The sequence below is a fragment of the Rhinopithecus bieti genome, unplaced genomic scaffold (genome assembly GCF_001698545.2).
Source record: "Rhinopithecus bieti isolate Rb0 unplaced genomic scaffold, ASM169854v2 scaffold_33652, whole genome shotgun sequence".
In the NCBI taxonomy this organism is placed as follows: domain Eukaryota; kingdom Metazoa; phylum Chordata; class Mammalia; order Primates; family Cercopithecidae; genus Rhinopithecus; species Rhinopithecus bieti.
In genome coordinates this window covers 5,584,640-5,599,611 of record NW_016814761.1, presented here as the reverse complement: position 1 = coordinate 5,599,611, position 14,972 = coordinate 5,584,640, and the positions used below count along the sequence as shown (strand labels likewise).

The 14,972-nt window shown below is 49.8% G+C and overlaps 1 protein-coding gene across 1 annotated transcript in view; it reads right to left on the bottom strand.

Annotated features, from left to right (window-relative positions):
- Nucleotides 1-14,972, bottom strand: part of BMP7 (bone morphogenetic protein 7) — a 101,814-nt gene that overhangs the window by 14,633 nt on the left and 72,209 nt on the right. Inside the window, exon 4 of the mRNA XM_017852137.1 lies at nt 537-734. Within this exon, the coding sequence (XP_017707626.1) occupies nt 537-734 (198 nt within the window). The remainder of the gene's footprint in view (nt 1-536; nt 735-14,972) is intronic.

Sequence of the window (14,972 nt, the reverse complement as noted above, 5' to 3'; positions counted from 1 at the left end):
CAGAGTAAGACTTTATCAAACAAACAAACAAAGAAAAAACCATATATATAGACACACACATATATATATGCATATATACAAACATACATATATACATATATATTTATCAAATATTAAAGTTTGCCATGAATTTAAAATATTTTTCATTTTATGAAATAAAGAAACAGCAAACTCTTCTACCTCCCCATTTCTTCCTCCCCCTCCTTCCATGGGGTAAGCCCCCCGGGGGTCTTCCCATCCATGTTTCAGAGTCTTCCTTCATCCCTGTGTAGCTGCAAGCGCTGCCATTATTCTGTCTATTTAAATATCTACATGCTTGGCATTGTATTATACTAATGTTTCGCAACTTGCATTTCTAAGCTAGTTTATTACTTTTACAGAATTAAGATGCTCTGTGTAGGGAAGGGTTTGGGGGTTTTCTTCCTGAGCCATCTGGCGAGCACCTGAATGGATTTTGAGTCAGTCCCCTGCTGGGTCCCGCTGGGGCCCTGATGGGTTCCTGTGGTGAGTCTGTGATCCCCCCTACCTGGGCGTACCTGCCACATTGGCCATCCGCAGGGCTTCCTGGTTCTTGGGCGTCTTGGAGCGGTTCTGGCTGCGCTGTTTGCTCCCCGTGGACCGGATGCTGCGGAAGTGGACCTCCGTGGCCTTGAAGAAAGCCACCATGAAGGGCTGCTTATTCTGGGGCCCGTGCCGCCCAATCAGGCCCGCCAACTTGGGGTTGATGCTCTGCCCTGGACAGGAAGCAGCCAAGTGCACAGAAGAGTAGTTACAGGAGGGCCACGAGCGGGACAGGGCTGCAGAGACGCTATGCCTCCCGGTTCATTCATGAACTCTTTATTCCTCCATCCAGCAAGTATTCATTGAGTACCCACTCTAGGCCAGGAATTGTTTAAGGAACTTGGAACACAACTGCGAAAGCAGCCAAGAAAACGTCCTGTTCTCTGGGTTTCCATGCAAGTGGGGAAGGCAGGCAGGAAATATAAGGGGTGGGGAACCAGGCTGAGGGCTGCGGAAGGTGGCAAGCTAGCGAACCCCATAAGTGCCACTCACATTCCATTGGCCAAAGTAGGTCATGGTATGTGCCTAATTTCAGGGAGTTGGGGGGCAATCTTGCTCTGTGCCAGGGAAGGTGGGAGCAACTACAAACATCCCTAATGACTACAGGGGCCATCCGAGTAGAGATCTGGGTAACAGTGAGTGAGGGGGCTCAGTGGATGTTTGGGAAGAGTGTATTCCAGGCAGAGGGAACTGCAGAGGTGAATGTATGGAGACAGGAGTGAGGAGGGTGTGTTCAAGGGGCAGGGGGGAGTAGCAGGGACAACTGGGAGGGGCAGAAGGGGCATGAGTCAGGTTGGATCCTATGGGCAACATGAGCACCTGCCTCAGTCCAGTGTCCTGCGTTGCTGGTGTCCCCTAAAATTCACACTCACAAGCACCTGCCTCAGCCCAGTGTCCTGCGTGGCTGGTGTCCCCTAAAATTCACACCCACGAGCACCTGCCTCAGCCCACTGTCCTGCATTGCTAGTGTCCCCTAAAATTCACACCCACACAGAACCTCAGGATGTGACCTCATTTGGAAGCAGGGTCTTTGCAGATGTGCTGTCATCAGTTAAAATAAGCTCATACTGGATTAGGATGAGCCTTAATCCAGTGACTAGTGTCCCCATAAGAAGGCCACATAAAGACACAGATGCAGACAGCCCGGGGAAGACAGAGGCCATGAAGCACCAAAGATGGCCAGGAGCCTCTGAAGCCGGAAGAGGCAAGGAGGGATTCCTCCCTAGAGCCTTTGTAAGAGGACAACCCTGTGGCACCTTGACTTTGGACTTCTAGCCTCCAGACTGAGAGAATAAAGCCCTGTTGTTTCAAGCCACCCAGTGAGTGGAACTTCACATCCAGGGCCCTGGTTAGGACATCAAGGCACTCTGCAAGAAGTGAGAACCACTAGGGTGGGACTTTCAGTGGTTTTTATAAGGTCACTCAGGCTGCCCCTGGAGACCTGACTGCAGGGGTCAACCTGGAAGCAGGGAGACCAGGTGGAGGCAACAGAATGGTCCAGGTCGGAGGTGACGTGAGACTGGACCCAGGGTGGTGGGGAGGGAGGCTGGTGAGAAATGGCCAGATCCTCAAGAGTTCATTTTTAAAATCCATCTTTAGAATTTATTTTGGTTTTAACTTTTTACTGTGAAATGATTACAGATTCACAGGAAGTTGAAAGACGATGTACAGGGAGGTCCCAAGTGTCCTTCATCCAGTTTCCCCCAAAGGTGACGTCTCAAATAACAAGAACACAGCCTCCAAACCAGGAAAGTGGCGGATTTAGGACTGAATTTGGGGAGGGATTATAAAAGGTGTGAGAAAAAGGGGAGTCTCATAAGATGGGCATGCTCTTGGCCCAAGCCCCTGGAAGAAGAGAGGGGCTATTTACCAAGGTAGGGAAACTGAGGCAATGGAGCATAAGCTGGGAAATAGAGGGGTGGAAGACAACATGAAGTTTGGTTTAGCAGATACTATCTGAAATCCCTACTTGACACCAAAAGGAAGGTGTCAGGTGGGCAGCAGAGGTCTAGCCTAGGCTTGATCAACTGATCAGTTGGAAGAGATGAGTTCTGGGCTAGTAAGAGAGGCAGCCAGGCCCAGGCCAGACCGCCTTGGTTCAAAGCCCTGCCTCTGTCACTTAATGCACAACTGGGGCTCAGGGCAGAGCTTTGTGCACCCTAAGTGCTAAATAAATGCTAGTTCAGGGCAGTTTTGCACACCCTAAGTACTCAATAAATGCTAGCTCAGGGCAGTGGTCCAGATAGTAATGTAAGCTTGGGCATCCCCAGCATAGAGATGGGATTTAAAGCCAGAAGACTGGATGAGCTCACCTGGGGAAAATGTGCAGCCTGAGAAGCAATGTGAAGACTGAGCCTAGGTGGCCTCTGTCTTCCACTGAGAGGTCAGGAGAATGCAATGGAGACTGTGCAGGAGTACCCGGTAAGGAAGGATCTGAAAGAAGCTTGGGCAGGAAGAATGGGGACACCAACAGGGTATGGGGTCCCGGAAAACAGGGGAGGAAAGTGGAGGGAGCAAACTCGATGTCCTGTGCTCTGCAGATGGACCTAAGAACACACTATCTCTCCATTGCCTTTGACAGTGATGAGGTCATTGGCAATAGATACGTAATACCATGCCTGGGGGTGATGAGTATTTCAAAGCCAAAAAAAAAAAAAAGTATCCAGTGGAAACAAAGCCTATTTTACACATGACAGCACAAGCTCAGAGAGGCTGAATAACCCACCCAGGGATACCCAGCTTGGAAGCAACAAATCAGAATCTGAACCCAGATGAGGACAACAGGGAGTTGGGAGGCTGAGCCTCTGCAGATACGGTGCCCCCAAGTTGGGTGGGAGGGGTCAGAGGCCAGCAAGTGATGGGCTCGTTCACATCTGGAATTAACTTCACCTGGAGTCCCCCAGACGGGCCAGAAGTCAAGAAACCCAGCCTCCCAGGACCAGATCAGCACCAGGGGGTTCATTTTGGTTTTCTAACAACTAATGTTTAAAAGAACAAATTTCCCCCCACCCGCCACTATTCTACCTTAACTCCCTTTAACGTTCGGCTTTCCTGCATTCTTGAGCGGGGTTTCCCCGAGTTCACGCATCTATAATTTGAATGGTTCTATAAAAGAAACCATTAAAGCTGACCCCCTAGGAATTCTGTTTCCCCCCAAAAGGCTTTTAGGGCAAAATAAAAATGCCTGGCCTGAAAAGCTGATGCTGTTCCAGATACCTTAAATCCACGCGCTGCAAAAAGTCTCTCCGCACCTCTGAGCGGAGGCATCTGGCTTGCTTTGGGCAGCTGTCAGGAAAGCCACATCCAGGGAGCCACAGCCTCAGCTGGGAAATGTCAGGACAGAGGGGCAAGAAGTGGGTCTCAAGGGTGTTTAAACCCACATCTGCCACTAACCAGCCTATGTGGCCTGAGAGACAAGTTGTATGCTGGGGCCTGAATGTCCTCATCTGTAAAATGGGGATGGTGCCATGAGACACATCTGTTCCCCCTTTCCTTGGTAGCCAACCGGATTTTCATGGAGGCAGTTGTGCCTTACATAGCCTCCACCCTGGCCTTAGAGGTGGGGCCTGTGGTTTAATAAAAGGCAACTAATCCTCTGGCTACAGTGATTAGTTCAGAGATGAGCACATGACCCATTTTGGCCAATGAATGAAGGAGAGGTATCCTGGAGGTTTCTGGAAAAGAAGCCTCCCACTCTAGTGTCCAGAAGGAAGCCTGCCCCCCGCCCCCTCCCCCTGCCCTCTCTCTCTCTCTCTCAACAGGATTGAGGGAGGAGGCATGGATGGAGCCACAGAAATGGCCACCATCTGGCAATCACAGGTGACCATGTTTCCAAAGAGGCCACCGTGGTAGAAGGCAGAGCAGAGAGACGGGGTCTCTCCTGACATTGCTAAGTCACTGGATCAAGTCAGCCCTGAAGTCCGCATTCTCACCCCAGCCACTAAGATGAAAAACCCTTTGACTGCTTAGTCTGAACTGGTATTTTGGGTTGTTGTTGCCCCTTTCGTAGAGACTTGGGGACAGGGAGCATGGTGCCAGCCATCTGGGACCCGACATGGAACAGGTGCTCTGAGGGCAGGTATGGAATCTTCCTTCTGTCACCGAGTTTGGGAAAAGGTTCAGGTTTTTAACTTAAAGGCTGAACAACACCATGGCAGACACTTATTCACCTTCAACAACAACAGCAGAGGGATACAGAAAATACACTGGCAATTCCTAAAAAGGGTTTAATATGTAGTCTTCACGCGACCCAACAATTCCACTCCTAGGTGTGTACCCACGAGAACTGAAAACACAGGTTCACACGAAAAACCTGTACATGCGAGTTGGCAGCAGCATTATTTATGGTGGCCAAAAAGTGGAAACAACCTGACGCCCATTAACTAAGGAAGAGGGATAAACAAAATACGGTGCATCCACACAGTGGAATATTATTTGCCATAAAAAGGAGTCATTTTCTGATCCATGCTACAACACGGACAAACCTGAAACTCGTTACACCGATAGGAAGAAGCCAGATGCAAAAGCCACACATTGAATGATCGCATTTCTGTGATACGTCTGGAACGGGTAAATCCATAGAAATAGAAAGTAGCTGACTGGTTGCCTAGAGCTAGGGGTTGGGGTAGCAGGGAGTGGCTGTTAAGGGATATTTCGGGGGAAGTGATGGAAATATACTAGAATTAGACAATGGGATGGCTGCACAACAATGAGAATATACTATAAAAAATAACTGAATTGTACACTTTGAAATGGTGAGTTTTATGTTAGGAAAATTAGATCTCACATTTTAAAAAACTAAAAAGCAAAACAGGGGTGGGAATGACCCACTCACTGCGCCTTAGAGGGACAGTTTTTATGAGAAACTGTAAGGATGCCTACCACAGGGTCTGGCTATATACTCAATAAATAAATGCCTGCCTCACCAACAGCAGACTGGGAGCTCACAGCCATCCTCAACACAGCCCCACGGCAGATGCCGCAAGCTCACTTTGCAAAGGAGGAACAAGACTGAGTGAGGAAGGCCTTTGAGCTGGTCCCTGGCAAGGCCAAGATTCGAACCCTGGTCTGTCAAAACCAAAGCCTGCACTCTCTGCCATGACAGCCACAAGCCCTCGTGCTGCAAACACACCCAAGGCCTCTCTTCCATCTGGGTATACAGTTGGTACTCAACTAGGATCAAGGTTCCCCAGAAGGGCGTGGGGCCTACACATGAGCTTGGAGGTCAGCACCCCAGGGGTGGGGAGGGGACAACTTCTCCCAACAGCTAGGTCTTTTTGTCCCTGGTATTCCTTGTAATGTCAAATGCCTGTCTATAGTTATTTGGAAGAAATTGGACTGAAATACTCTAAACTCAGTTATCTGACTTTTTCTTGGGGTACAGGGGGCTCTGCAAACAATACCTGATGACTGCAAACAGAGGAAATCACAGAGAAGAACGTAGGCCCTGGAACGTCTTGCTCAGAGCTCATTTGCGGGCAGTGACCTCCCATCCATCTCCAGGCACCAGCACCAGCTATACAATTTGCCAGGCCCAGTGCAAAATGAAAACACAGGACCTCTTGCTCAAAAGTGATTCATTTCAAGGTAGGGACAGCAGAAGCAAACCCAGCACGGGGCCCTTCTAAGTTCACCCGCACCCGTGAGGCTTGCCCCGTCACACACACGTGACGCAGACACAGGGTGCGATTCCACGTGATTGGGATTGCACCGTCAATCCTGTTTCATATAACTCTGCCCTTTACGTAATATATTGCAGACATATTTCCACGTCAATGAAACACACACTGACCTCCTCCCTGGAGGCCACAGAGGAGCTTCGCATCTGGAAACGCTGAGATAAAAGCATCCTTTGCCTCGTCCTCTTCTCCTAATGTAGGTTCTGTGTCCCAGGCTTGAACAACTAACTTGTTTTTTCATTGATTCATTCAGCAACTATTTCTTGAGCACCTACTATGTGCCTGCCAGGGGCTGGGGCACATCGGTGAACGAGAACGCGACCACCCAGGGAGCTGACTGGAGAGGGAGATCGGCTCAGGGGTGTAGAGTGCTGTGTCTGATGGTGGCAAGGACTAGGAAGGACTCAGGACAGGGTAGCAGGGACATGACAGTGGGGCACAGTGGGGAAGGTGTCTGGGAGGCACCTGGAGCACAGAGCGGAGTGAGCCATGGGAGGCCTGGGGAGGGAATATTCCTGGCAGAGGGAATGGCACATGCCAAGTTCATGAGAAATATAGTGTGTTTCAGCACAGTGAGGAGGCCAGCGAGGCCGGAGGGAGTGAGCCAGGAACCAGATGGGGTGAGGCTGGAGAGAGTGAGTGAGGAACCAGAGAGTGTGAGGCTGGAGAGAGTGAGTGAGGAACCAGAGAGTGTGAGGCTGGAGAGAGTGAGTGAGGAACCAGAGAGTGTGAGGCTGGAGAGAGTGAGTGAGGAACCAGAGAGTGTGAGGCTGGAGAGAGTGAGTGAGGAACCAGAGAGTGTGAGGCTGGAGAGAGTGAGTGAGGAACCAGAGAGTGTGAGGCTGGAGAGAGTGAGTGAGGAACCAGAGAGTGTGAGGCTGGAGAGAGTGAGTGAGGAACCAGAGAGTGTGAGGCTGGAGAGAGTGAGTGAGGAACCAGAGAGTGTGAGGCTGGAGAGAGTGAGTGAGGAACCAGAGAGTGTGAGGCTGGAGAGAGTGAGTGAGGAACCAGAGAGTGTGAGGCTGGAGAGAGTGAGTGAGGAACCAGAGAGTGTGAGGCTGGAGAGAGTGAGTGAGGAACCAGAGAGTGTGAGGCTGGAGAGAGTGAGTGAGGAACCAGAGAGTGTGAGGCTGGAGAGAGTGAGTGAGGAACCAGAGAGTGTGAGGCTGGAGAGAGTGAGTGAGGAACCAGAGAGTGTGAGGCTGGAGAGAGTGAGTGAGGAACCAGAGAGTGTGAGGCTGGAGAGAGTGAGTGAGGAACCAGAGAGTGTGAGGCTGGAGAGAGTGAGGAAGGAACCAGAGAGTGTGAGGCTGGAGAGAGTGAGTGAGGAGCCCGAGGGAGTGAGGCCGGAGACAGTGAGCAAGGAACCAGAGCAGGAGAGGCTGGAGAGAGTGAGTGAGGAGCCCGAGGAGATGAGGCCGGAGAGAGTGAGTGAGGAGCCCGAGGGGTTGAGGCCGAGGTGGATAGGGGCTGGGTCACGCAGGGTCTCCCAACCCAGCGAGGGATTTGGGCGGGGGGCGATGTGGCCAGGGTTCTGTGGTGGGAGACCCATTCTGAATGCCGTGTGGGGAACCAACAGGGCTGGGAGAGAGAGTGGTGGTCCAGAAGCACGTCCCCTCCTGTCTACCCCTCCTCCAGGCCCCACCATGCTCAGGGCCAGCCTCCCTGGAACCCTCACACATACTACCCTCCTCCTCCTCCAAGCTCAACACCTCAGGGAAAGGATGGTCTCCTTCACCCACTGCTCCTACACAGAAGCCAGCTTTAATGCTGGCTCCAAAGCTTGCTCGCCAGACAGGCCACAGCCAGCATGGTGGGCCTGCCCACTCGGGCGTGGTCAGCATCGGGGCTGCCTCATACATGGTGGGATGTTTAGCGGCACCCTTGACCTCTTCTCACTAATGCCATCAGCACCTCTCCATTTCATGACAACCAAAAATGTCTCCAGACATTGCTACATGTCCCCTGGGAGGAAAACCGTCCCTGGTCAAGAGCCGTGGCTGTACAAACACACTCCCTAAACAAGCCAAGAAAGGAAGATGTGTAAAGGTGAGTCATCGCAGCGGAGTCTGACCTACAAACCCCGACAGAGAATGTAGTGCTTTATCAAGATGAGATTAATGAACTTAGAAGGTGCATCATGAAGCATCAACCAGTGCCTGAAGATTCATTTACCGAACACGTGTTCACACCTCGGGTACTGAGCCCAGCACTACCCTGTGCTCTGGGGTGCTCCAGCGGCAAGACAGGCCCAGGCTCTGGTGGGGCCAACAGAAGGAAAGTTCCCTCCCATGGGGAGCTGCACGCAAATTAGCCTGATTACACCTAGGAAGGAAGAAATGTAGGCCGGGTGTGGTGGCTCACGCCTGTAATCCCAGCACTTTGGGAGGCTGAGGCAGGTGGATCACTTGAGGTCAGGAGTTTGAGACCAGCCTGGCCAACATGGAGAAACCCCATCTCTACTAAAAATACAAAAAAAATTAGCCAGGCGTCATGGTGCATGCCTGTAATCCCAGCTACTTGGGAGGCTGAGGCATGAGAATCACTTGAACCTGGGAGGCAGAGGTTGCAGTGAGCTGGAGATCGTGCCACTGCGCTCCAGCCTGGGTGACACAGCGAGACTCCACCTAAAAAATATACATATATAAAATATACTATGATATAAAAATGTATATTATATATAGTATATATATCATAGTATATAATATAGCATATACCATATTTATAATGTAGTATATATGGTATTGTATTAGTTATGGATTAATATATATTTATAAATTATATATTATGTATATTATAGAAATTTATATATATTACATATTATATATTATTGTAGTTGATTATAGGTATAGCGATGTATATATATGTGTATATTATGCGTATAATAGCGTTTACTGGTGATTTATATATTATGAATTTTATATAGCTTATGAACGTTATAAGTATTGTATTTACTATTTGTATTCATGAATATGTTTATAGAAGACATATTAATATATATTATATATATATAAAGCACATACTAACGTAGGTGTTTGCATATGTAACATCTATTTTGTTCTAATACCCCAGGAAGGGCTGAGAAAGGTTATTTTGCAGGAGAACAATTCCTTTTCATTTTATATTATAAAATATCAGATTTAGTCAGTGCGTGTAACTATTTACTTTATTTGTATTTAAATGTCCTGGACAAGTCACACTGGCTAGGGAGCCAGCCCGCATCTGTAAGGCATGGGGTGAGGTGGGTGAACAAACTGATGTAGGCAGGGAGGCAGGACGTGCATCATATTTTAACCATAAAATCTGTATCTTTGAGAAAGTTGGAAAACATATTTTAGCAGAGGTTTGATAGGTTTTTTTTCAAGCCTGCAGATTTGCCCAAGAATAGCAGATTTTGCAAAAAAAAAAAAAACAAACAAACAAACACAAAGAAAAACACAGGGTGCCTGATCGAATTTGAATTTCAGATAAACACATAATGTTTGCATCATGGAGGACATGCTGAACTAAGTGATTCTTTGTTGTTCATCTGAAATTCAAGTTTAACTGGGCATCTTGTATTCTATCTGCCAAGATATGCTCCTTAAGGTTGGGATAGAAAGGCTTTCCTGCGGGCTAATGGTATCTGAGCCCTCTGCAGGCTGCACCTCTTTACCAGGTGGGAAAGAGGCCTGGCCTACCTGAGAGGCAGGTAGAGGGGCCCAGAGGCCATGGCTTTGCTGGTTTCTTCACTGGGACTCAGTGCTTGTCTCTCTGTGGTGCGTTTTGCTGCATTTTGAAGTCTTAGTTTTTAAGTTACCGTACAGTAAAATCGACCCCTTTTGGTATGCCCATCTGTAAGTGCTAGCGCGTGTACAGATGCCGGTACCCAGCTTCAATGGGGATACAGAACAGCTCCACGCCACAAAGATCTCTCCGAGCTGCCTTTTAGCTCAGTGGCTCCCAACTGGGGTGATGCTGCTCCCCAAGGGACATGCGGCAATGTTTGAGACATTTTTGGTAGTCGTAACTGAGCAGTTGCTACTGGCATTGAGTGGGTGGAGGCCAGGGAAGCTGTTAACATCCTAAGATGCACAGGATGGCCCCACAACTGAGAATTACCCAGTGATGCCAAGGCTGAGAAACTCTGCTTTGTAGTCACGTGGCCCCCACCGCCGGCCTCTGGCAAACACTGACCCACTCACATCCCTATGACTGCATTTTCTAGGTATTTCATACTAATGCCACTCTTTGGCGTTGGCTTATTCCAATCTGTATAATGCCTTTGAGATCATCCACGTAGCTGCGTGTTTCAACAGTTCATTCTTTTTTGCTGTATGTAAGCAGCACAATTTTTATCCATCCATCTGGAGGTTCCAGCTTTGGTGATTATACATATAATGAGAGACACAGTGTACAGGTTTTGGGGTGAACTTACTTTGGCATTTTTCCGACATAAAGCAGAAATTGAGTCCTTCACATTGTCAAAACTTCAGCCCTTTGCACACTGTAGGCGCCATCTGCTCACAAAGCATCACAGCTACTATTGTCTGAAGAGGCCAGGAAAGCTGTCTGACCACACCTTTGCTCCAGTGGTCCAGAGCAGAGTGGAGAAGGCCCAATTATTGCAGGGAGGTGAGGCAGAAGTGGCTAGTGTGGACCCCACAGTCATGCGCGGCCCCCTCGTGCCTGGCCTTCCTCCATCCATGAAGGTTGTACATTAGACCCTTTCCAGCCTCCCCTGCAGCTCCCGCTGGGGATGGATACTGCAGGCTTCTCAGAAGTGTCTTCTTCCCAAAAAAGGCAGGCACATGATGAGATAAACATCCTTCCTTCTTGCCCACTGCATTCTCCTTCCATGCCTGGGGACATGGAGGCAGCCACATTGGCAACCATGATGAGAGAGCCTCAGGGCAAAATGTCAACATTGTCAAGGTGAGGGGGCCGGAAGGGAAAAAGCCTCGAGCCTATTGATACGCTAGCCCAGGGGTCAACAAACTACAGCTTGCAGGCCATATCCAGCCCACTGCCTGTTCTTGCAAATAAAATTTTATTGGAACACAGTCGATGCACAGTCAGGAACACATGACCTGTGGCTACTGTTACACTAAACAGCAGGCAAAAACAAACATCTGACCCTCAAAGCCTAAAATATCCACTCTCTGGTACTTTACTGAAAACCTTTGCTGACCCTGACTCTAACCAACCCTAGATCCACTTACTTCCAGACTTGTAGGGAAAACCATCAATATCCTCATGAAATAAGACATCATTATCTTCAATTATTTGTTAGTATAAGTATTCTGGGTACAGCTGATTCCCTTGTTGCTTCTCAACAAAAATGAAAGCCTACCAATGTGTGCCAAGCACCATGCTGAGCCCGTTCCATGTATCGCTACTCGCTGGAACTTCTCAAGGTAGAATCGTAACTCCACATTTACAAAGGAGGAAAGCAAGGTCACAGGTGCAAAGTCACCCACCAGGGACCCAATGCTAGGGAGTGCAGAGATGGAGTCCACTCTGGCCCAGCCAACTGGAGCCTGTGAGCTTGACCCCTGCACCATCTGCCAATCAGTCCAGGCGATGGCAGGGAAAAGGATCCCCCAAAATTCAGAGAGACTGCCCAGGCATGGACATAGGTGATCTACGGGGACTCCAAAGGTAGGAAGGATTCACTGAGGAATGGAGAGAAAGGCCTCCCAAGAGGAGCCAGGCGGAGGCAGGACTCAGAGTGAGCTGAGGACAGGGCCCAGCCAGTGCATCCCGGCACCACTGGCAAACCCCAGGCGACCTGAGCAAAATCGGCGTGGCCAGCCTGAGGAACCCAGCGAGTTCTGCGGAAAGAGCCTGGAGAGCAGGCAGGGAGCACGGTGGGGCCCCTTGGTAAAGGAGGGGATGCAGCCCACCCACGCCGCACAGGGGTGGCATCTGGGTTTCCTTGTGGCTTGTTTTCCAGGCCCAGGGCTATAGGCTACCCCTCCAAGGCCCACACCACAAGAATGTTTCTTGTTAATTGTGAAAAACACATTCACTCCAGTCATTTCTCTCGATGGACCAAGGCCCAAGTGACAAGTGAGAACTTAGTTAACACTTGTGACATCTACCTGGCCCCAGTTACCCAATTCCGCCCTCCCCATCCCTGCCATCCCAGCCCTGGAAGGACCGATCCCAGCCACTGGGTCATCAGGCCTTTTCTTTCCTCTCCCTCTCCGGCTTCTGGACAAACAGGATGTGAAGCAATCGCATGGAGCGAAGGCACCTTGGAGCCAGCTGCACCGTGGGCGGCATCGCTCACCAGCCTTGGCTTTGTGGGGCTTAGTTTCTGCAGCCGCCGCAGGCGAGTGGCTCACCTCCTGGCTCCTTCCTCAGCTGCCACAGCTGAGAGTCACATTGGACAGCACATGCCCTTCAATCCTTTAAATGCTCTGCAATCCCATCCAATTCAATCTGGAATGAGCATGAAGCGAGACACGTGCTCTCGTGTGTCACAGGAGAGACGCTCGGGGTTCTCTGCATGCAGATAGCGAAAATGCACATGCTCCTGACCCCCAGGCGACTGCAGGAAGCAAAGATGGGGTGCAGGAGGCAGAGAAGGTGCCCTATGGCCTTGGAGCTCAGGGGATGGAGAGCCAGCGCTCACAGGAGCTGGAGAAATGGGTCCCCAACGAGGGAGTATGATATGAGGCAGACAAGGCCTCCCTGATCATCTTCTTGGATCTGAGAGGCAGGGCTGATTGACATGGCCCTCCTGAGTCTCGAGGGATTTCTTCTGCAAACAAGGAAGAGAAGGGGTACACCATGAACCAGGACAAAAGGGTGCAGCCCCTTTCTTGGGACAAATGACTTGCTGCTTCCATGTCTGCAAGGATGAGAGTCTCCCCAGCCCAAATCAGTCTTCATCTCTCCACAGCAGGCTTTGCGGGTGGAAGACGGCACAAAGAAAATGGGCGTGTTGGTTTGCACAGCAGCAGGAAGCCCTTCTGAACCATACTCAGAGCCTCAGACCTCATCTGCATGGCTTCACCCCTGCCCTTCAGTACGTGGTCTCTCATTACTGGTCAGCCTCCTCCTAGAAGAATGTGAGCAATACAACAGCCAAATCTTCCTTTTGTTCAGGCTATACCCCTGGTGCCTAGAACAGTCCTTGGCTTGCTACAGGGGCATGCAAATGTTTGTTGAGTGAATAACTGTATGTCCAACACAGGTGGAGAAGCTGATTGCTGTAGGAAACTTGTTCTAACAGTGGGGGTGGGGGAAGACCATCATTCATCATTCACTCCCCATGCTGGGATGCAGGGCCCATGAAAATGCAATAATGTCTCTTAAAATCGGAAGATAAAACATGAACTTTTAGTATCTGAGAATGTTTTAGGTTTTAATTCAAAGCTAGCACCTGCAATTCCAGCTACTCAGGAGGCTGAGGCCAGAGGATCGCTTGAGCCTGGCCAGCCTGGGCAACATAACAAGACCCCATCTCAAAAATAATCTTTAATTTTTAATTCACCCAGAATTATAATATTCATCTTGATACCAACATGACCATAAAACATATTTTAATTTAAATTTTTTTTTTTTTTTTTGAGACAGAGTCTCACTCTGTGGCCCAGGCTGGAGTGCCGTAGTATGATCTCGGTTCACTGCAATCTCCATCACCTCCTGGGTTCAAGTGATTCTCCTGCCTCAGCCGGGACTACAGGTGCGCACCACCACGCCTGGCTAATTGTTGTATTTTTAGTAAAGACGGGGTTTCACCATGTTGCCCAGGCAGGTTTCACACTCCTGACCTCGTGATCTGCCCGCCTCGGTCTCCCAAAGTGTTGGGATTATAGGCATGAGCCACCGTGCCCAGCTCTAATTTTTTTTTTTTTTTGTAATAGAGGGAGGAGCCCATGGAAGTCAAGTGCAGCCCTGGCCACTTCTGCAAAGGAGGCTCCTACAGTGAGTCCTACAAAAAGACTACTGTCTTCTGAGTTCTTTTTAGAAACACTTTCCTTCCCAGGTGAGAAGCCAGGCAAGACCTAACATGTTAGAGGGTCCTGGCATCTCTACCTCTGGACAGCCAGGCTGGGTCCCCTGCAGGGGCTCATCTACCCCTCCAAACCCCATCCTGAGGCTGCAGCCTGGTGAACACATTCGTTGGAAGATTTTCCAGCAAAGAGGAAGGGGGTTGGAGTCACGATTTTCTGGTCAAAGCCCAGGTCTACACCTGGGAGTCATGAGAAAGTTTCCCAGCCTTCTCAGTTTCTATTTCCTCATCTATAAAATGTTGGTGATATCAATTGTGCTACCTGGGCAGGATTATTGTGAGAACTAAATAAATCAACAATTAGAACATCTAACATTCATGAGCACAGACAGGGAGCTAGGCCCGGGATTCAGCATGTTCTGTGAACTCACTTCCTTCTTCCAGCCGCCTACAGAATCCGTGATGTTATTATGTTCACGGAGCAGACAAAGGAACAAGACCCCAAGACGTTGGAGCAGCTGCTGAGACTACACAGAGGTGACTGAGGAGCTGTGCTATGACAGGGCCTTGGGTGCCAGAGTATGTATGTGCAGGGGCTGCTCGTCCATCCTGCTTCTAAAAGCTGCACCGAGGCTGGCAGCTCAGGGCCTGGCCTGCAGGGAGGGCTCCTCTACCTTAAGGCCACAAGGTGGGAGGAGCCCCAAGCTGCAGGATTCCCTCCACTCAAGGGTGCCTGGCCTCTCCTCTCCTCTCCCTCTCCTCTCCCTCCTCCTCTCCCTCTCCTCTTC